The sequence below is a fragment of the Scatophagus argus genome, chromosome 2 (assembly GCF_020382885.2).
Source record: "Scatophagus argus isolate fScaArg1 chromosome 2, fScaArg1.pri, whole genome shotgun sequence".
NCBI lineage: Eukaryota > Metazoa > Chordata > Actinopteri > Scatophagidae > Scatophagus > Scatophagus argus.
Window position 1 is genome coordinate 26,030,232 of NC_058494.1, and position 23,581 is coordinate 26,053,812.

The 23,581-nt window shown below is 41.7% G+C and overlaps 2 protein-coding genes across 3 annotated transcripts in view; both read right to left on the reverse strand.

Moving 5' to 3' along the window:
- The window catches only part of LOC124053486 (titin-like), a 55,670-nt gene that overhangs the window by 13,840 nt on the left and 18,249 nt on the right, over nt 1-23,581 (reverse strand). The window lies entirely within an intron of this gene.
- Nucleotides 42-23,562, reverse strand: LOC124050999. 2 transcript variants are annotated; one of them, XM_046374009.1, is made up of 13 exons: nt 22,311-23,562; nt 21,045-21,401; nt 20,684-20,920; nt 8,894-9,247; nt 8,541-8,777; nt 8,120-8,164; nt 7,300-7,395; nt 6,014-6,080; nt 5,482-5,542; nt 4,881-5,050; nt 2,467-4,768; nt 675-1,028; nt 42-545 (listed from the first exon to the last, which is right to left on the reverse strand). In XM_046374009.1, coding segments are annotated over exons 1-11 (1,692 nt in total). In that variant the 5' UTR covers nt 22,312-23,562; the 3' UTR covers nt 42-545; nt 675-1,028; nt 2,467-4,701. The 2 variants fall into 2 exon arrangements, with proteins under 2 accessions (XP_046229965.1, XP_046229972.1); XM_046374016.1 differs by lacking the exons at nt 20,684-20,920; nt 21,045-21,401; nt 22,311-23,562 and adding exons at nt 11,674-11,755; nt 11,847-11,997 and having other exon boundaries at nt 43-545.

Consider the following 23,581-nt stretch of genomic DNA (forward strand, 5'->3'; position numbering starts at 1 on the left):
ATTAGAAAAAACAAAGTAGTTTCTCTTATTTTGAAACCAAATCTGAAACCAAAAAAATCCAAAAAAGTTCTAAAGTCTAACGTTGTTTTGGTAAATTTATAGTCTGAGCTGTTATTTTACAGCTTAAAGTTTACAGTCAAGATTTTTATCAACGTGTCTACAATCTCATGAGGCAGTGATTTAGTTTTCCTCCAATTCTGCTCAATGAACCACCAAACACCACTGAGTTCCATGTAGTTAAGGTCCAGTACAAAAGGTTAAAGGCTCCTCCAGACGGTGTGTTAGTGGAAGACTGGAAGTAAACTCACACACTGGAGGAGAGCGGGAGGCCTCATATCCTTCTACAGCACAGGAAAAGCTGTCTGCAGGACCAGAGGACACTGAATAAAGATGAGATGTTTGTCCCTCAATCTTCTGTCCATTCTTGTACCAGATGTAGTGAAGACGTTCAGGTGGAGGACATCTGCTGTGACACTTCAGCTCTGCCCAGTTAGAAGACTGGGAGACCCCTGATCTGCTCACCTTCACCTGGACATCTAAATGTGCTAATGAAGAACAGAAGTCTTCATTTTAGACTCAACTGTCAACAAGCACACACACACACACACACACACACACACACACACACACACACACACAGACGTAAGGGAGAATAAATATTCAGAAAATGTTACCTGTGACAGACAAAGTGACTCCAGGTGAACCAATATGTCTCTTATGTTGGCTTAATTTGAACATGAACTTGTACTCAGCTGAGTCGCTCTCTCTCAGGTCTGTGATTCTCAGAGTGCAGTCGTTGTCACCACACTGAGGGTCCACACGACCTGAATACTGTGGGTCTGTTGTCAGATCCAAAGGTTCATTTCTGTTCATTTTAACAAACCAGGTTGTTTCCTCAACGGTGGTTTTAGGGCCATTCATCCTGGATGGGTATGTGTAGGTGCATCTCATGACCACTGTTGATCCTGTTAAGGCACAGATCTCAGTAGGAGTGTAAGTCGCTGCCCAGCCATCCTGACCCTGTACCACTGTAACACAGAGCACATCAGGAGTCACAATCAGACTCAAAATATAAGAATAAATAGGAATGGTAAAGCAAAATTAGGATTGTAAATCAAATTTTTGTGACTTGATAACTAGCAATTACAGCTTACCATGATAGTTTTATTTTTGTAGTACTAAATTCTTCATGGACCCCCACCCACCATTTTATATGTTACTATCATCGTAATATTTTAGATTTAGGAGGCTTCACGCTCAACATGAGTGATGAAGAATCTTTCAGACATCGCAGCGTAACAAAGACTTTTTCCATTGTTAACTTCACTGCACACAACACTTTCATCAACAGCATCTTGGTAAAAGCATACAGAGATTTTATGTGCAGATCCACAAACCACTGTGTGCTGATAATCCAGATAAAGACTCTTATACACACAAGCAGAAGTACTGAGTACTGAGGACAGGCAACATATCAGACTGTGTGACGTCCACAAAAAATAGTGGTTTTGAGGGGTTTCTTTAAAATGAGTGTGGAGCTCCAACCAGCAGGGGGCGCGGTCATGCAGTGATTCTCTGCATCTCCGTTACGGACTTCCTCATAACCGCAGAGAACGCTAATACTTCGGTACGCTGTTGCCCTGCCTTGTCTTTATTCTCCTGAATTTCAGGTCAGTAATGTGCCAAACTCCACAAAAACCACATAAAATCAGGTAGAGAAATGTAAACTCACTATTTGAGCACACAGTTTGTCGCTAACGTATGGTTTTATTTGGGTATATGAATTTCAGTGAACTACACTTCGGAGCTAAAGCTCGTAAGTTATGCTAGTTATGTTTCACCAGACACTGTGGCGCGCACGTTTCCTCCCCTGTGAAAGTGTGTACGGTTAGTAAAAGCCTTTGTTTACTGGTTAGTTCAGTTTACTGTTTGGTCCCCCGTGTAAACCCAGCATATAATAGTTAGGTGCTCCGTTAATATTGAGATATTTAAAGTAACGGTTTTATGAGTTTGTTAAACTGAATTCTGAGCATTCTATACAGTTAAGTGCTAAACTGTTACCGGTAATGAAAGTTTGTAAATGCATTCAAATCAATTCAATGGAAATTATACCAAGAATTTTGTATTTCGTATTGATGTAAACATGTATTATGGAGCTTTAGTTTCCAGTATACAATGCATGTAAAGATGATTCTGGAAGGGAAAATATAGCTATTCAGGGAAACATTTAATAAAATAACTGCAGAAAACACAAATACGTCATCGTCATCATCATCTTTAATCTCCTGAATTTTAGGATATTTATCTGTTCATACGGTGCCGTCTCAGCGGTACAACTGCACCACTTTACAGGTCGAGAAGAGGATCTGATAATAACTGATGAATTACATTTTCTTTCTTAAACTCACTTTAGGATATTCCGATTGTAAATAAATAACCTACAACATAAATGTAGTTGTTCAGTACCTGGTATGGTGAGGAGAAGGACGACAAATCCACTCAGTGCTGCTGTTAAACTCATAGCTTGATCACTTTTCTGTGTGGTATGAAAGCAGTACTCGGAAAGGGTAATTTATAAAAAAGCAACACTTCCTTCCTCTTTTAGTGATTTACATGCAAGATGAGTGAAGCCCAGATGTTAAACGTGTAACCGAGACTTAACTTGGTATTTTGTTTTTGTAGACTTCCTCTTTAAATCTCTTAAAACCTTAAATCTTCTGAAGGAAGTGTGAGAAACCAGTTTTGTGGCAAATCAGAACATCATAACAACGCAACAAAGATCCTTTAAGAAAGACTTGTTTTAAGCGTTGGAGCGGTTCACGCTCCATCAGTGGTGCTCAGCTGAGCGGAGACAAACAGTCTGATGCATCACTTCACACACACAAGGCCGGAAGTCAAATAACTTGTGCAGCCAACACAAATAATTAAGGCCGAAACACAATAAACGTCTGTAAAACACACAATACTGTGTATGCCTTCGCTTTAATAAACTCAACGACATAAAAGTCGACTGATAGACTGATGCTCTGAGCTGCTGCATACACAACGTGGACCAATGGCGTATTTCTCTTGCTTTTGGGATTTCTCCTGATGCTCATGATGGCCAGTCTGACTGTTACTTCACACGTCTGCTGCATGTTGAGACCCTGAAAGCTGCCTTCACCCCACAGGGCCAAAGAGATGTGGTGAAACTAATGAATATCAGCTAAGACTTTATTGGGGGAATATTTCTCATGTTACAATGGCATAAAAGACAAGTTAAAAGGTCAAGTAAATAGGAAAAAGAACAGTTTGACGGAAACCACAAACCAATGTTTCCTTCTCACAACTCAACTTGTCAAGGCAGATGGCTTCCCACCCAGACCCGGGACAGTTTTTCTTTGCCACTGTCACCAAATGCTTGCTCATGGAGGAACGGTGGGTTTCTCTGTAGTAAACACTACATTAAAGAGTTTGGTCTCGACCTGCTCTAACTGGAACGAGTCATGAGATAACGTTTGTCGTGATTTGGTGCTGAAATAACTTAAAAGTCAAATGTTAGTGATGCTTGTAACGGAGGTGTTCAGTCCCATGAAAAGCTTGCATGTGTGTTTTGTTGATGCCTGCCAAAACTTGATAAACTTTGGGTCTTGAATATTTAACACTTTATAAAAAGCTTAATGTTGAGATAAGACAACATCCGCTGTCTCACCTAAAAACCGAGTGCTCGTTTGTGCCACATCATGTGATAGCCACACATTTAATCCTCTCGTTGCCCCCATCTTATAATCGGTGGTTATTATCATTCACAGTATTCACACCACTAACAGGAAAGCTGAAGTAACATAAGCAGGCCAGTAGTTGTTTTGGGTAAGTAAGTAAGTAAGTAGAAGATAAAAAAGTTTCTCAAAATTCAGTTCTCAGAACGTCAATAGTTCCTCAGTTGTCCTCAGTGAGACTTCCTCCCTCACTTACAGACACTGTGGAGTCTCAGTCTTACTTTTCTCTTGCTTTGTTATCAACACAGCCTTTTTACTTTGTCACCAGTGTTTTTATTCTGCCGTATTTATTGATCTGTAGTTCTACTTTCAGTGACTGTGATTGGCAGAGACATTGCACACAGATTCTGCAATTCTAAAAGTAGGATCATGTTACATCTTACAACTAAAATTAGCTCCCAGCTGGCTGGAGTTAGGTGGAAGTTCGAACAATACGTCAAGTGTGTGAGCCCTAAATTTAAGTTTTTGGTCTCTCTTGGTAATTCACATCACATAACTTGTTGCACGAACAAATTCTTCAGATATGTTTTGGCAGCTCCATGAGGAGGTTTGAGAGGAAGAAGAGTTGTGAAAAACTTATTAACATTTATAATATAAAAGGACCTTAAATACTGGACTTTGATGTATCAACTGATTCTAAAAAAATGTTACACAAGTCATGAAGTCATGAAATACTTAATTCAGTGTATGTAAAAATATATATACACCGATAATAAAAGTTGATTCTTCTTCTTAACAGAATATGACACATGCAGAGTAAAAAACTAAGCTGACTTCCTGAATTTGTAAAATCTCTTAAGATTGCTATCAAGTTTGTCTCCACAACACGTTTTCAGCCCATCCTAAGAAGTATATTTTAAAAAAATCAATAGTTACTTGCTCAAATACAAACTTTAGAAAGAAACACGGAAACATCAGAGTAGAAATGCGACGCCTGTTGAGATCATCTGCTTTTGTTGACTGTGCAGTACAAAGCAGCTGGATTCTGTCCAGTTTGCTGACCTCTGGTTCTGAGGAGGGAAAAGATAAAAGAGATAAGAACATTTCCATCATAACTTAACAGTAACAATAAGAAAAACAATGAATGCATTTCAAAGTCTTGTCATTGTAAGAGCTGCTCACCTCGGGGCAGTACTGCCACTGTTAAATCTGACAGCAGCGTACTCACTGACTTCCTGCTGCTCCATGTGTCTGGGAAGCCCAGCTGGACTGTGGTTGGAGTAGAGTGGAGTAGGATCTGCCCGGTTGTTGGAGAAGTGGATGCTGGCGTACTGAAGTTCACCCTGCTCCCCCTGATCAGGCAGACATAAACAAATGTACTTTCAGCAACACGTATCATGAGGAGGTCTTTCATTTGAAGAGTTCAGTTCTTGTAGAGGACTGAAACCAGGATGGAAAAGGCCAAAGCAGCAGCAGCTGTGGTAATAATGGAACAAAGTTCCCTGCTTCACCAACATGCTGCTGTGGGACAGAAAAGAGCAAAGTGGAGGAACAGACAAGGAAAGACAAACAGCAGCAAAGCTTCTGCATGAACTACAAGAGGAGAATCAGACAGAGTGAGGCAGAAACAAATTTCTGTAAACGTCAAAACAGCAACATGAAGTCCTTCACAGTCTGATGAGTTTTCTAGAAGCTCTAAAAGACAGCGACTCAGCAGTCTGAATGAACAGGAAGCAGTTTAAGTTGTCTTTTCTTTTACAATAATATACATAACTGTTCTCACCTGTTCCCTGTTGTCTGGTCTCTCTTCAGCCTCAGAAGATTCATTGGATGTCCTCTTCTTTCTGCTCAGGAGAATTAATTAAAACATAAATGACTGAATGTTTCACTTCTGACTGTCAGTGATTTGAGGGCGGCACGGTGGTGCAGTGGTTAGCACTGTCGCCTCATAGCAAGAGGGTTCCAGGTTCGAATCCCGGTCTGGGCCCTTCTATGTGGAGTTTGCATGTTCTCCCTGTGCCTGCGTGGGTTTTCTCCGGGTTCTCCGGCTTCCTCCCACAATACCAAAAACATGCACATTAGGTTAATTGGCTACTCTAAATTGCCCCTAGGTGTGAGTGTGAGAGTGTGTGGTTGTCTGTCTTTGTGTGTTGGCCCTGCGATTGACTGGCGACCAGTCCAGGGTGAACCCCGCCTCTCGCCCGTAGTCAGCTGGGATAGGCTCCAGCTCCCCCGCGAAACAGACGGATAAGCGGTATAGAAAATGGATGGATGGATGTCAGTGATTTGACCTTCAGTGATTCAGAGCTGCTCACCTGATCCACAGGTAGACAGAGAGGGATATGACAGCCAGGAGAACCACAGGGATTGTTCCAGCAGCTGCTGAGAAATGGTGATCAAAGGAAAACAATTAATCAATAATAACCAATCAATTACAGCATGTTTGGATGCACTGGTCCCATAAAGAGGAAAACTGAGCAAGAAACTGTGCAGGTCTGCAGTGCACATGTGAGTGTTACAGCCAGTGTTCATTCAGGTAACACAGGTGGAATATCAGAATCACAATCAGAAATACTTTATTGATCCCTGGGGTTTGTTACAGTTGCTCTACCGGCCAAAGGATTATAATAAAAATACATACAACAATATATCTAGAATATAAAAATAAAGATGTGTAAACAGTGCAACACTATTTATGTGAGCTTGTAGCAAAGTCTGATCAAAACTGGATTTTCAGGCTGACATGATATTTGAAACTTTATGGAATCTTATGATGGTATATCAGATGATGTTCATTTTTATTACATCCATACAAGATTTTATGTGTAATTAAATAGTTTGGTCTAGACCTGCTCTAACTAGAAAGGGTCATGAGATAACTTCTGTCGTGAATTACTATCACTTAATTAATAATTCATTAATTTGTGCTACTTAAATAAAATGAAGTGAATTGAGAGATTTCATGAACAAAACATGCTGCAGTGCCCTCTGGTGGCCAAAAAATATATTGCTGTACAGACATGACCAAACAGACAAATATGCAATAAGCTGATGTGGCTCGTTATGTAGACCCAGATGAGTCATTGGTCCAAATCTACAATACAGTCTAATTAAGTGCACAGCAACAGTATGATCAGTCGTAGTCAGAGTCTTGCTCATGTGGATGATGACAGCTGGACAGTAAGTGGACACTGCTGAGAAAGACAAGTCACAGAGCTAAACTAAACGTCCTGGTGGTCCAGCACGATGCTGCACCTGATGCTGTTCATCTGAGCATAACTAAGCCACATTAAATCACAGTGATACTGACAACAAAACAATGTGGCACATTCATGTGGGAACATAAGCCACAGACTTTCTTCTTTCCCGTTAACGTTATCCTCAGCTGAGCTCAACAACTTCCTGCCCTGAATGGAAGACACAAGCTGAAACATTATTGTTGGGTTTTCACCTGACGAAAAGGAAGAAGCCGTCAGTATTTAATCTGATCCAATGTCACAGCGGGTCTTTCCACCTGACAATAAGCTGAATACAACAAAAGGTTTAATAAAAACGGACGGTCATTGAATCTCTCTTCCCTGCCTTGTATCACATGACTTACCTGCCACAGTCAGATGTGAGGTGCTGTTGTGACTTCCTGTTGTGTCCACAGTCTCAGCAGAGGAACTCACTGACACAGAGGGAAGCTCTGGAGCTTCTGGAGGAGAAAACGTGAACTCATTTCATTTTAAGATGACTGAAATTATTATTTGTTGTCTTGTTTCCCAGGAATATTCTTTAAGACTTTAATATGTAACACAATGCACTCTTTGGCACAAATAAGTCTTGTATTTATTTTTATATTCTAGTTATAGTCCTACTTGTGTTTTTATTACAATTCTTTGACCCACTGATTTCTAATCTTGGTTGGAGCAACTGTAACAAACCCAATATCCCTCAGGCATCAACAAAGTATTCCTGATTGTGAGTCTGATACGGACAATGGAGTAAACAAACTCCTCAACCATAAGGCTTAAATTCATATTTCACCTTTCATCTGAAAGGTAGGAAGCTAAGGAATATGAATCCATTGTAAACAAACCTATCTGTAACATAAATCCTCCCAAAACACTGAAATCCTACTAAACACAATGAACACTGATTCACATCACATATGACTGTGGAGCTCCACGTTATACAGGCAGATGAATGGAGAACGCCAGGCTCCACACTGCTGTATGAGCTATCAATCTCCTCATCTCAGTCAGAGGAGTCAAAGGGAAAGATTTTTGTTGGCATCAGAACTTCATCTTACAGCCACCAGATGGCGACAAACGCCTGCACTTCCAGACCTCCTGCCTTCATCAATTCATTCTGCCGTCTGCTGAATCAACACTGCAGACTTACTGATCTTATGTTCCAGAAGAAATCAGTTTACTTACTCGTCGCTCTTGTCGTTGTGGATGGACCCATGAGGTCTTTTCTAGCTGAAAAAAGGGTCAACATTTCAGAAGAACAAAATCACAAAGTATCACCTAAAGATACAAGAACAGATAATCAGGGGATTTCTGTGATGATCTGCACAAGTTTGTTGTGATCCAAAGAATTTATAAAGTCTGAACACATGATGACAGATGTTGTTTTGGTAAATTTACAGTCTGAGCTGTTATTTTACAGCTTAAAGTTTACAGTCAAGATTTTTATCAACGTGTCTACAATCTCATGAGGCAGTGATTTAGTTTTCCTCCAATTCTGCTCAATGAACCACCAAACACCACTGAGTTCCATGTAGTTAAGGTCCAGTACAAAAGGTTAAAGGCTCCTCCAGACGGTGTGTTAGTGGAAGACTGGAAGTAAACTCACACACTGGAGGAGAGCGGAAGGCCTCATATCCTTCTACAGCACAGGAAAAGTTGTCTGCAGGACCAGAGGACACTGAATAAAGATGAGATGTTTGTCCCTCAATCTTCTGTCCATTCTTGTACCAGATGTAGTGAAGACGTTTAGGTGGAGGACATCTGCTGTGACACTTCAGCTCTGCCCAGTTAGAAGACTGGGAGACCCCTGATCTGCTCACCTTCACCTGGACATCTAAATGTGCTAATGAAGAACAGAAGTCTTCATTTTAGACTCAACTGTCAACAAGCACACACACACACACACACACACACACACACAGACGTAAGTGAGAATAAATATTCAGAAGAAAATGTTACCTGTGACAGACAAAGTGACTCCAGGTGAACCAATATGTCTCTTATGTTGGCTTAATTTGAACCTGAACTTGTACTCAGCTGAGTCGCTCTCTCTCAGGTCTGTGATTCTCAGAGTGCAGTTGCTGTCACCACACTGAGCATCCACACGACCTGAATACTGTGGGTCTGTTTCCACATCCACAGGTTCATTTCTGTTCATTTTAACAAACCAGCTTGCTTCCTCAACGGTGGTTTTAGGGCCATTCATACTGGATGGGTATGTGTAGGTGCATCTCATGTCCACTGTTGATCCTCTTAAGGCACAGATCTCAGTAGGAGTGTAAGTCACTGCCCAGCCATCCTGACCCTGTACCACTGTAACACAGAGCACATCAGGAGTCACAATCAAAATGAGGAACTTCAGTTCACAGTCAGCTCAGAGGACAAAGTGGATCAAACTACCAATATGATTTGGGGGAAGGTGACCTGGACAAGCTTCAAAATCCTCAACTATCAGACCAATCATGCATCTGTCTAACTAGAACTGAACTGGAACAAATCTGTTATCAGCTGTTGATCATATTTTATCAGTGTTGGGACACAGGAATATTTGTTACTTCTGGTTGTTTCTGCTTTGGTCCATTCATTCTACAAACTGTCAACAAAATGTCTGAAAAGTGAATCTCATGAGTCAACAAAAAGTCCTCCACACACAAAGCAAATGAAAGACATTTTACATCCACTGTGAGCACAATTATTAGGCAAGTGAGTATTCTGACCATATCATCATTTTATGCATCATGTTTACAACTCCAAGCTGTATAAATGTGAATACGTCTTGGATGTAAGCATATCAGCTGATCTGTACTGTTGTGATGAGGGAGGGTGTGACCTCAGGAGATAAAGACCTGATATCAAGGTGTGTCTCAGTCAAAATGGGCCCAAAAAAGGAGATTTAACCGACTCTAAAATGCCAAAAATTGTAAAAGTCTTCCAGAGGGATGCAGGACTCTTGAAACTGCTGAGATTTTGGGGCGTGATGACAGAACCATCAACGTTTTGTTGCAAATAGTCAACAGGGTCGCAAAAAACACGTTGAGAGAAAAAGACTCAAATTAACTGCCAAAGATTTGACAAGAATCAAACGTGAAGCTCGCAGGAAGCCATGATTCTCCAGTGCTGCAAGGTGGAGGTGGGGTGCTGGTTTGGGCTGGGATTATTAAAGATGAGCTAGTTGGACCTTTTCCGGTTCAAAATGGACTCAAAATCAACTCCGACACCTACTGCCAGTTTTCAGAAGACACTTTCTTCAAGCAGCAGCACAGGGAAAAGTCTGCATCTGTCAAGAAGACCATGATTTTTATGCAGGACAGTGCTCTATCACATGCATGAAAGTACTCCACTGTGTGGCTGACCAGTAAAGGCCTTCAAGATGACCTAAACCCTATTGAACAGAACAGAACAGAACAGAACAGAACAGAACAGAACAGAACAGAACAGAACAGAATAGAATAGAATAGAATAGAAGCCTTTCTTGTCACTACAGTGAGATGTCGTTCAGAGCAGGCCAACAGATGCAGAGGAAGAAGCAGTAGATTAGAGCAGGTAAATAGAATAAAGGTTCTAAAATGTACAACAACATGTACAGCTAAAAATATAAACAGATATACAAGCCTATCTAAGAAATATTTACAGTTGCAAGGAATACATAAATAAGGTGCAGAGTATGCACAGCAGCATAGTGGTATTGCACCACTGAGTAGTATTATTGCGCAACAGTACAATCATGACAGCAGAGTATTGCACAGCAGAGTAGTACTGGTATACACTGAGGTGCAATGAAGCAGCAGAGAGAACTTGTGGTTCCTTCTTAAACGGGAGACATACGGTGAAGGAGAACAGTAAACCTCTCTGAACAGTCTGGGAGGGTGTGGTTGCTGCTCCACAACAAGTTGATCGTCAACAGATCGAGAAACTGACAGACTCCATGAATGGAAGGCTCATGACTGTTATTGAAAAGAAAGGTGGCTTTATTAGTCTTTATTTAGTTTATTAGCTTTACTGACCAGGATAAGAGGACAAATATTCATTATGAGAGAGTCTGTGTTTGTCTTGGTTAGTTCTCTCTCTGTTCACTCTGTGCTCAGGCTGCTGCTGACTGACGTGTGAAGACTAAAAAGAAAAGCAGAACACTGAGGCGTGAGAAACTGTTTTCAGCAGCAAACTTTGACACTAAAATAAAAGGTGAAACAACCGTCAGCTCTGAGGGGGGAAACATCACACTGAGGTCAGACAGCACAACATGAACTAGCAGGGTTTGGTGCAGACGTATGATAATATGAGAGCCGTTCAGTCAGTATGTGGCGACTTCACTGTGAGACCAACATCCCTCCAAAAAACTTCACTGTCATAAAAGAAGCTGCAGAGAGAAACTAATCGTCCTCCACGAGAGCTGCAGCTTCTACAAGCAGGGTCGGCTTTAGAGCAAATGAAACAGGCTGAGGAGGAAACAGTTAGGAACAAAAGCCACAATATTCTCACTTCACAGCATGTCAAAGTGTTTAGCACACAGCTACTTTATGCAAAAGACAACAGCAACACATGTTGGCCAACACAGCAGAACATCTTCCTGATATTCATTACAACTGACACAAAATCAAACAGAAATGATCCAAAGTGTTTCTGGGAAGTTTTCCCTTCACACAACTCTGATCCACTGATTTCCACATGTGAGCTTCAGCCCACATGTTGCCACATTCCCCTCTTTGAATGCAGTGAATGTAACTGTAGATATACAGTACCTGACACAGAGAGGAGGAAGACAACAAATCCACTGGCTGCTGCACTTAAACTCATAGCTGCTGCTCTCATCTCTCTGTGAGGCTTCACACACAATAAAACATGTCAGCAGATGAAATAATAAGTACACAGGAGGTCCACAGTATCAGTCACATCAATAAATAATTCTACTTACTCTGAAGAAGGTCGTCGTCCTTAAAGACGTCTTTCCTCTACGGTCAGTAAGCAGAAGGCAGATGTGAGGCTGTTGAGCGGCTTCGTTTCCTTCCTCTTTAGATTATTAACATACATGACGAGCCAAGTGCCAGTAAACGCCCACTTCACAACAAAGCTGTGACACACATCAGCAAGAGGACTGGGAGGATCCGGCATGGACACACAATGCTGATATAATGATGTTAATCAGAAGACGTTTTAATGACTTTGGGCTGTTTAGGTGCTTCGGTTGGACAAACTGAGTGCAGAGATGTCCAACATATAAACTGGGATTAAAATAAAGACAGGAAATGAATCACATGTAATTTGTACTTTGTCATTTGGGTGGACTGAGCCTTTAAAGCAGACAGTGGAGGGAGCACTCAGAGTGATGAAGCCTGACTGTGACACACAAACTTCACCACTAGAGGACAGTGTAACATCACAGATACTGAATCAGGACTTTGATCCTGGAGCTGTCCAAGGTCCTCCATGTCTTTCATGCAGCAGTGGGGACAGACAGTCAGTCACCTTTTATGATTTGTCATTTTCTACATTTCTTTTCCTCTCTGTGTGTTTTCTGCTGGGTTGCAGACATTGACTGAAGTTGTAACAGTTACTGTTAGAGTTTCACATGTTGTCTTTCATAAATAAACTTGCTGAGGTCCAAGAGATCCTGAAGACTCTGCGTTGTGTCCAACTGCAGTTACAGACCTTTAAAACAGTACAGTTCATTACTGACCTGTTTGATTTTCTTCTTTATTTTTTAATTGACTGACAATTTTCTGGTTGTTTTTATGGCTGAAACTTTCCTTCACTCGTTTGTCATTCTGAAGATCCTCACAAAGGACACACACACACACACACACACACACACACACAATGTGTTCAGCTGCTAAACAGAAGCCAAGTCTCACCTGCATATTAAAGACACATGCAGTCATGGCACAGTGCAATACCTACATTGTTCCACCAGATGGCGCCATATTAGTGAGGAGCGTTCAGTGAACTCACACACTCCACTCTGTTCACCTAAACAGAGACAGACATGACAAAGAGACAGACAGTTTGATGCTTCACACAGACAGACTGAAACAAAAACACATGAGTGGATAAACTCCTGGTGCCGTTTGTATCAGGGATCAGATTAACTGACTGAGACTGCAGCTGTTATTGTGCTGTGACCAGTTAAAGCAGACTGCTGTGGCTGTAGTGTGTTTAGTGAGTCAATAAAGGAGCCCACCTGACATTTAACCAGTGATTCTAGGAGTTTTGGTGAGACAGGCACTTTAGATATTGGACAGTAGCTGTTAAGATTCCAGATATCACCACTTACTGTAGTGCTGCTCCACGAAGCAGGAATAATGTCTGTTACAAACATTTTGTGCCCAGTATGGACAGATTAGGGGGATGCTTAGACAAAGAAGATACAGGCCAAGATTATCTGCACCAGCAGTTTGGCAGATTTTAATCTACAGAGAGCTTCTGATACCTCTGATGTGGAGTTAACAGGAGCTGAGACAGTTTGGACTCCATCTGGTGGACAGATGGGGGATCTGGAACCATATCAAATTAAAGACCAGAAGAGCAGAAATGGTGATTGACGGTCTGTCTGTGATGTGTCCACGTCCTTCTTTGATTTGAGGAGGGAGGTGTGACCAAGATGAGCTCTTAAGAGATGCTATTGTGTTCCCCAATTTAGTGGTTCTGTCACAGGCAGAGAAAGTTGACTGATAATAAGATGATTTGGTCTTCCTAATCAGAGAGAGGAAGGCCAAATCCAGATCAGATATTTCTTTGTTGCTCACCTCTGGGTCTAACCTTGGACCAGGCTTTGTCTCTCTCATGGATGGCAGTAGAGAAACAAGAATTTTATCTGTTTTTAATTCTGTGTTTTGGGTTGTTTTTGCCATTTACTTTGTATTAACTTTTAACTTTCCTTATAAAACAAAAGTGATACAAACTGTATGCAAACCCACGCAAAACAAGGACCACAGGGGGCTGAGCCGTCTTTTAAACAAACAAAATCCACACATGTATACATACGCATGCACCCAAGTACACACACGTGTATTTAAATACACGTACAAAGTCTTATCAGCCCATATTATTTGTGCTTTGGGAGGAGAAGAGGAGGAAAATAAATAAGTAGATGAAAGTTTCAGTTGGACTCCATTAGCATAACTATTCTATGTCCACATAAAATCCTGAGGATTGACATGTGAGTGAGTCATTTTGACCAGTTTTCATCCAAAAACATGTTTGGGATCTCAGTTAAAATGGAATTCTAGTGAAATCATTCAAACAGCCCTGGAGAGGAAAATGTTGGTTTCTTCAGGTGATCATTTTCAGGTGAGATTTGGGGCTGTTTGAGTCTCTGACACAGACAATAGGATTGACTTCATTTTCAGAACGTATTGTTGAGACTGTTTGCATGTTAACATCTTTGCATTGGACATTTGATTCAATAAGTACTGGAGGTCCAGATTAAGTTCAGGATGTGAGTTCACACTGAGGGCCAACATGGCTGACAAACTCTTCAAAACCCAAAAGCGACTGGGTAACTACAGCTAAAGTGATCAGGGAGACAGGTAGGAAGGTACGAGGGGTGTCACCTGGAAGGGGGAAAGACCACAAGGAGACCTGGTGGTGGTGGAGGAAGTGCAGGAGAGCATTCAGAGGAAGAGGTTGGCTGGGAAGAACGTGTGATGAACGTGTGATGTTTTCATGGATCACCGTCATAAATTGGGATCTCTTTTTATTTTCTTTGTTGTGTACATGATTTGTACTGTTTGAAAATTAACCAGGTCAGTGAATTTTAATAATCCTGACTGTAACAATAATGAATTGGTGTGATCCCTATAACCAGCATTATGAATTATTCTTATGGCTGTTTTTTGCAGTATGGATAGTGCTTGTATTGTACATTTGTAAGTATTGCCCCAAACCACTGCACAGTAATGTAAATATGATCAAATCATTGAACAGTAGAGAATGTGGAGTGACATGTGGTCCACAATGTGTTTTACTTTGCTCAGAACAGAAATGCTCCTTTTGCTCCAGTTTGCTTTGTACATGCTTTATGTGAGGCTTCCAGTTTATTTTGCCATCCATTATTTTTTATTTAACAGGGACAAGTGCAATCGAACATAGTTACAAAAAAGAAGCATTGCAGCTGATGCGTTGCACAAGAGTTTATAGCTAATGCTAATTCACAACTCCTGTCCCTGGTTGGGCCTTTCTACACACACACATACACACACACACCATTTCACTCTCACAGTGATATTTACAAATGGGTACACATTTGGTTACTTATAACCCAAGACTTGACCCTAATGGTGAATGCTTTAAATTCAGACAGTCTTGAGCTCAGCTGGCAAGGAATTCCACAGCTTTGCTCCTTTGCAAGAGAAGGCAGACCGACCAAATGAGGTTCTGCAGCGTGGAATGCCACAGTTACCATTTATGGAACCTCTGGTTGCAACTCTGTTGCTGTTTTGTCTCTGAACCAACAAACTGAGGGACGCGGGTGCTAAATTACTGATACACTTGAACATTAATTTGAGAAAGCACAAATCGCCAAAGCTTTCAAAGCTTAGCAGTTTATACTTCTCCAGAATACTGCAGTGATGGATGCGGACTGGCTTTTTGTCCATAATTTTTATAGTTTCATTGTACAGTGAACTGATGCATTTTGTGACTGTGGGAGAGGCCTGTTTCCAAGTGGTCATGCAGTATGATATATGTGAAAATATCATAGCATGCATGTACAAAGGGGCCGCCTGATTTGGGATATAATGTCTAATTAATTTGAAACAATTTAAATTACTTTTTATTGTTTTTGAGACTTTCTCAATGTGCTTATCAAATTTCAATTGGGGGTCGAGAACCAACCCAAGATATTTACATTCTGAAACCAGTTGAATTTTGTTATTCTGTAAATGTATTTGGAAATTATGTTCAACGTTAATTTTTTTTAATTGAAAAACACATTGAGACTATCTTAGTTAAATTTAGCACCAAATGATTTTTGCTGAGCCACTGACTCACCTCGTTCATACAGGCAGACAAAACCTCTGCAGCCTGTTCTGGTGTTTTTGCGGGTGCATAAAAAACTTTCAACAATCCATTTTTGAGTGTCCTTTTGAAATGTGTTGCTGTATTTCATAACGCTTGAAAACCATTCCTTTTGCTTAATGAGTTCATCCTCAGGGAGTAGAGGCAGCAGTTCATTGTGTGCGGTTTTGGCATTTTCACACAGTGTCTTTAAATTCCCCAAACATTCTTTCACCTGGGACACATCTTCCCTTTTTCTCATGAGCTCTTTCATTTTTGCTATCAAACCTTTAATTTTATCCACAACATGTTTGCTCTCATTTGGCGGGTTTTTCACTTTTATTCACCTTTCAGCCTTTGTGGTGTGGACTCAGAGCCGAGGCTCAGGGCCACAAAACATTAAATTCTAAGTTTTAGCTGTGGCTAATTGTTCAGGAAAATGTTCTCTCCAAATCCAACAGAATCATCAACAGGAGACAGGATTCTGAGCAGCGACGACTTTAATGCCGGCAGCAAAGGAAAAGCGTTCACAACATACACTGAGTACACATGAAGGGCTCTGAATAAAATGGCTGGTGGCTCTACTTTATATACCTCAGGGTCTGGACCTTTCCACGTCCATCCCTTTACCATCTTTGTCTTTACACCATCAGGTCTTCTTCTCGCCCTGGGTTTGTTGGGGACTTTTTACACCATTAGGTCAGCTTGTCCTGAGTTAGCTGGGTACTTTCCACAGATCATTATTTTTGATTTGTCTTGCACCTGCTGGTCTTATTCCAGGGGATTCTCTACTAATTTATTTATTTATTAATTACTTCTAAAACACAGTTTACACCAACATTTCTCTTCCCTGGGCTGGCTTCCAGTTTCAGCTGGCATTAGACACCATTATTTCCAGAACATTTCAATAAAATGTTCTTTTCAGGTTCACAGTGATTACAATGAGGTTACATAAACAGTGTTTCACTACCATAAACAATTTCACACTACATAGTTTTACCTTCCAGCTTACAGGCCCTTAAACAGTTGGACCTTTTTAAAACAGCTGGAGCTTTTTCTTCAATCAAAACCAGAACATAACATGACCACTTCATGCTGTCATATGGCATTGCATACTACAACTTTAGCTCATCACAGCTTACTTAGAAATTACACCACAAGCCTTTCAGTGAGTTTGCTTTGCCTTTTCCCAGACTCCATGTCAGAGCACGAGGCAGCGTCATTTGTTTGACTCATTTTAACCACGTCTCATTCAGTTTTCAGCAGAGCGTTGCATTTCAATTCATCCACAATGAACAATAAATCAGAATAATTCATCTCAACAAAGCAGCATCAGCGTTCCTCCTTGAACATCATAAAGCTTCGCATATACAAGCGACAAAGTGCAGACGTCATTCAGAGCGCAGAGCAAACATGACGCACAGACAGCGCATATCCGAGCAGCAGTCCTTCATTCAAATGTTCCACACGGAGACACTTCGACACTGATGCAGTCCGGACTCCTTCTCCACACACACACACACACACACAGGTGAGCTTACCTGTCCTCCATGACAGATGTATGATGTGGCGCTTTGTCTCGCTGATTCCTTTGCGCTGCGAGCGATCACTTTCTGCCTTTCTGTTGACAAATACTGCGACTTCCCGGTCCCTTTAAAGTCTCTGGAGACGTAGAGATTAGGTCCTGTAGGTCTGTATGACGCGCTGCTGCACTTCCAGAGAAGCGCGCTGAGTCCAGGTAAGTTTCACGACATTTAATGAGAAACCAAACGGCTGCTACAGCGGCTTTCTGATTCCACACGCACATATGATGGGAAAAGTGCGCTGTTTGTGAGTGTGGGACAAAAGCGATCAAACTCGCCTCTCTCCTCCCACAGTGCAGCTGATTTGGCCCCTCATGCAGCCTATGGCTGTCATTTGCGCTGCTCACGTGACCCAAAGCATGCATATCACCGTGGCAACCAGACCAAACAAATCAAAAGACCAATAATCCAGCAGCTCCTACAAAGTGAGAATGTGAGGAATGAGCCAAAGCTGAAAACACATTTGAATGTCATTTGTCTTAAATGTGTGGTAGATAAAATAAGAATGTGAAACACAAACACAAAAGCTGAAATCCAAACCTTTTGGCTCACTAAGGTTCCCACCTACAGATTTGTCCAGCAGCTCCTTCACTTGTTGTGGAAGCTGCCTGTTGACTTGAATCAGACACAGGAATACTTGGACAGTGTAACATGGATCAAAGTGTGCGACTGCTGCTCTCATGTTTGACTTCAGTGTGTGAAAATCCAAACTGTACATGGAGTGAAATGTGATGCTTTCAGTTCGCTGTCTCTGTTTGACCCATTGACTGGATATGAGGATGGACGACATGAGAGCTCCAAACATCTGGATCGCCCCCTGGTGGCCGGCTGCAGTACAGCTCATTGACCTGACAAAAGTACAAACTCAGTGTCGGAAGTATTTTTATTTCCTGGGAAGTTTGGATTGAATTAGTTATTCGATGTGATTAAAAAGGAGGTGAAACGTCACGACTGACAGCTGAGTGCTGCTTGAAATTCATTCAGGCGGGTGGATGGACGGGAACTCCAACCAGCGGCTCCGCCACCCGATCACGACTGCGCAGTCGCAGACTGTGGATGACCCCATCAGCACAAGATGGCAGCACTCGTATCCAGCAGATTTGACTTTTCTGCAGTGGGAGGAAGTTAAAACGCGTCGTCCATCTTTATATCTGTCAGTGTTTGAACAGACGTTATTGGCTTTGTCAGCCAGGACGGGTGCAAACCCACAGGCTCATCAGGGTTTTTCTAAACGTATTTATTCTGTTTTTTCATTTCAAATGAACATTTCTCATGACATCTACAGTCAAAATTTCTCTGATATGACAAACTCTACAGGCAAAAATAAGCTTACATGCTTTAAGCAGGAAGTTATAAGTCAGTCAGTCACACACCACCTGATCATCAGCTGATCTGATCAATAAATCATGTTTGACACCTGGACAGGATTCAGTTCAAGCTGCCACATTCTTCTGAACTTTCTGCCACATGCTGTTACTGACTGTTACTGACTGTTACTGACTGTCTGTGCTGCTGCTGCTGCTGCTGCTGCTGAAACCTGAACATGAAAACTGTTGGAGGTGAAGGTAAATGTGTCCACCTCCTCCACAGCCTCGCTCTCCACTCTGATACTTCAGTGTCGTCCTGCTTTGTTTCCATCAGGTGAGTCCCGCCTCTGGTTCACCTGCAGCTGAACAAAAGCACACAAAACTTGTGTAAACTTTCACTTGTGACTGAGACTGTAAATCTGAAGTTTTATTGGCTGCAGGAGGCTCGAAGCTGACTGGACTTCACAGCACGTCTTCCTGCTGCTGTGTCTTCTGTCTGCGCTGCAGTCAAGTCTGAGACGTTCTCATACGCTGGACAAGAGTCCAACTGATGGGGACAGACGACACATTCGTGAAACCGGCAAATCGGTAGATTTGATCCAAAACTCACTTCTTCGTCCGACCAAACACATGACTGACTTCTGCTCAGCAAGTTGGATTTTAAACATGAGTTCACTTCACACCTTCTTCACTGTCAGAGCATTTAAAAGCCGACTTCTTGTAACTGTGATACAGGAGAAGTTTGGTCAGCAGGGCCTCTCTCTCTCACCTCTATCGTCTCTACAGGTTCATGTGCTTCAGTGGTGGAGCTCAGAGTTTTCTTCTTCCTGGATTGGATGGAGTCCAACAAACACAACAATTTGACATAATGAAAATCACAAGACTAAAACCAAAGGAAGTCTGAAGAAGAAAACCAAAGAGAAATGACTGAACTGATGGACTCTGATTGTTTTACCTCATCCACAGACTCAGGAGAAGAAGAAGAAGGATCAACATGAAGACCACCAGAGTCGACCTGATGATGTTCGTTATTGCTGATGAAGGTACTGCTGTGACTGTTTCTGCTATCTCAGCAGAGGAACAGAGGAAAATTAGTTGTTGTCTTGCTACCCAGGAATATTCTTTCAGACTTTAATATGTAACACAATGCACTCTTTGGCACACATATGTATCATATTTGTTTTTATATTGTAGTTATAGTTCTGCTTCTATTTTTATGATAATTCCTTGGCCCAATGATTTCTAATCTTGGTTGGAGCAACTATAACAACAACAGAGTCAAAGGGGAAGATTTTTGTTGGCATCAGAACTTCATCTTACAGCCACCAGATGGCGACACAAGCCAGCACTTCCAGACCTCCTGCCTTCATCAATTCATTCTGCCGTCTACTGAATCCACACTGCAGACTGACTGATCTTATGTTCCAGAAGAAATCAGTTTACTTACTCGTCACTCTTGTCGTTGTGGATGGACCCATGAGGTCTTTTCCATCTGAAAAAAGGGTCAACATTTCAGAAGAACAAAATCACAAAGTATCACCTAAAGATACAAGAACAGATAATCAGGGGATTTCTGTGATGATCTGCACAAGTTTGTTGTGATCCAAAGAATTTATAAAGTCTGAACACATGATGACAGATGTTGTTTTGGTAAATTTACAGTCTGAGCTGTTATTTTACAGCTTAAAGTTTACAGTCAAGATTTTTATCAACGTGTCTACAATCTCATGAGGCAGTGATTTAGTTTTCCTCCAATTCTGCTCAATGAACCACCAAACACCACTGAGTTCCATGTAGTTAAGGTCCAGTACAAAAGGTTAAAGGCTCCTCCAGACGGTGTGTTAGTGGAAGACTGGAAGTAAACTCACACACTGGAGGAGAGCGGAAGGCCTCATATCCTTCTACAGCACAGGAAAAGCTGTCTGCAGGACCAGAGGACACTGAATAAAGACGAGATGTTTGTCCCTCAATCTTCTGTCCATTCTTGTACCAGATGTAGTGAAGACGTTCAGGTGGAGGACATCTGCTGTGACACTTCAGCTCTGCTGAGTTAGAAGACTGGGAGACCCCTGATCTGCTCACCTTCACCTGGACATCTAAATGTGCTAATGAAGAACAGAAGTCTTCATTTTAGACTCAACTGTCAACAAGCACACACACACACACACACACACACACACACACACAGACAGACGTAAGTGAGAATAAATATTCAGAAGAAAATGTTACCTGTGACAGACAAAGTGACTCCAGGTGAACCAGTAAATCTCTCATGATGTTGGCTTAATTTGAACATGAACTTGTACTCAGCTGAGTCGCTCTCTCTCAGGTCTGTGATTCTCAGAGTGCAGTCGTTGTCACCACACTGAGAATCCACACGACCTGAATACTGTGGGTCTGTTGTCAGATCCAAAGGTTCATTTCTGTTCATTTTAACAAACCAGGTTGTTTCCTCAACGGTGGTTTTAGGGCCATTCATACTGGATGGGTATGTGTAGGTGCATCTCATGTCCACTGTTGATCCTCTTAAGGCACAGATCTCAGTAGGAGTGTAAGTCACTGCCCAGCCATCCTGACCCTGTACCACTGTAACACAGAGCACATCAGGAGTCACAATCAAAATGAGGAACTTCAGTTCACAGTCAGCTCAGAGGACAAAGTGGATCAAACTACCAATATGATTTGGGGGAAGGTGACCTGGACAAGCTTCAAGATCCTCAATTATCAGACCAATCATGCATCTGTCTAACTAGAACTGAACTGGAACAAATCTGTTATCAGCTGTTGATCAGATTTTATCAGTGTTGGGACACAGGAATATTTGTTACTTCTGGTTGTTTCTGCTTTGGTCCATTCATTCTACAAACTGTCAACAAAATGTCTGAAAAGTGAATCTCATGAGTCAACAAAAAGTCCTCCACACACAAAGCAAATGAAAGACATTTTACATCCACTGTGAGCACAATTATTAGGCAAGTGAGTATTCTGACCATATCATCATTTTATGCATCATGTTCACAACTCCAAGCTGTATAAATTTGAATAGGTCTTGGATGTAAGCATATCAGCTGATCTGTACTGTTGTGATGAGGGAGGGTGTGACCTCAGGAGATAAAGACCCGATATCAAGGTGTGTCTCAGTCAAAATGGGCCCAAAAAAGAGATTTAACTGACTCTAAAAAGTCAAAGAATTGTAAAAGTCTTCCAGAGGGATGCAGGACTCTTGAAACTGCTGAGATTTTGGGGCGTGATGACAGAACCATCAACGTTTTGTTGCAAATAGTCAACAGGGTCGCAAAAAACACATTGAGAGAAAAAGACTCAAATTAACTGCCAAAGATTTGACAAGAATCAAACGTGAAGCTCGCAGGAAGCCATGATTCTCCAGTGCTGCAAGGTGGAGGTGGGGTGCTGGTTTGGGCTGGGATTATTAAAGATGAGCTAGTTGGACCTTTTCCGGTTCAAAATGGACTCAAAATCAACTCCGACACCTACTGCCAGTTTTCAGAAGACACTTTCTTCAAGCAGCAGCACAGGGAAAAGTCTGCATCTGTCAAGAAGACCATGATTTTTATGCAGGACAGTGCTCTATCACATGCATGAAAGTACTCCACTGTGTGGCTGACCAGTAAAGGCCTTCAAGATGACCTAAACCCTATTGAACAGAACAGAACAGAACAGAACAGAACAGAACAGAACAGAAAAGAATAGAACAGAATAGAATAGAAGCCTTTCTTGTCACTACAGTGAGATGTCGTTCAGAGCAGGCCAACAGATGCAGAGGAAGAAGCAGTAGATTAGAGCAGGTAAATAGAATAAAGGTTCTAAAATGTACAACAACATGTACAGCTAAAAATATAAACAGATATACAAGCCGATCTAAGAAATATTTACAGTTGCAAGGAATACATAAATAAGGTGCAGAGTACGCACAGCAGCATAGTGGTATTGCACAAGTCCAAGTATTGCACCACTGAGTAGTATTATTGCGCAACAGTACAATCATGACAGAGTATTGCACAGCAGAGCAGTACTGGTATACACTGAGGTGCAATGAAGCAGCAGAGAGAACTTGTGGTTCCTTCTTAAACGGGAGACATACGGTGAAGGAGAACAGTAAACCTCTGAACAGTCTGGGAGGGTGTGGTTGCTGCTCCACAACAAGCTGATCATCAACAGATCGAGAAACTGACAGACTCCATGAATGGAAGGCTCATGACTGTTATTGAAAAGAAAGGTGGCTTTATTAGTCTTTATTTAGTCTATTAGCTTTACTGACCAGGATAAGAGGACAAATATTCATTATGAGAGAGTCTGTGTTTGTCTTGGTTAGTTCTCTCTCTGTTCACTCTGTGCTCAGGCTGCTGCTGACTGACGTGTGAAGACTAAAAAGAAAAGCAGAACACTGAGGTGTGAGAAACTGTTTTCAGCAGCAAACTTTGACACAAAAACAAAAGCTGAAACAACCGTCAGCTCTGAGGGTGGAAACATCACACTGAGGTCAGACAGCACAACATGAACTAGCAGGGTTTGGTGCAGACGTATGATAATATGAGAGCCGTTCAGTCAGTATGTGGCGACTTCACTGTGAGACCAACATCCCTCCAAAAAACTTCACTGTCATAAAAGAAGCTGCAGAGAGAAACTAATCGTCCTCCACGAGAGCTGCAGCTTCTACAAGCAGGGTCGGCTTTAGAGCAAATGAAACAGGCTGAGGAGGAAACAGTTAGGAATAAAAGCCACAATATTCTGGATGGACTGGATGG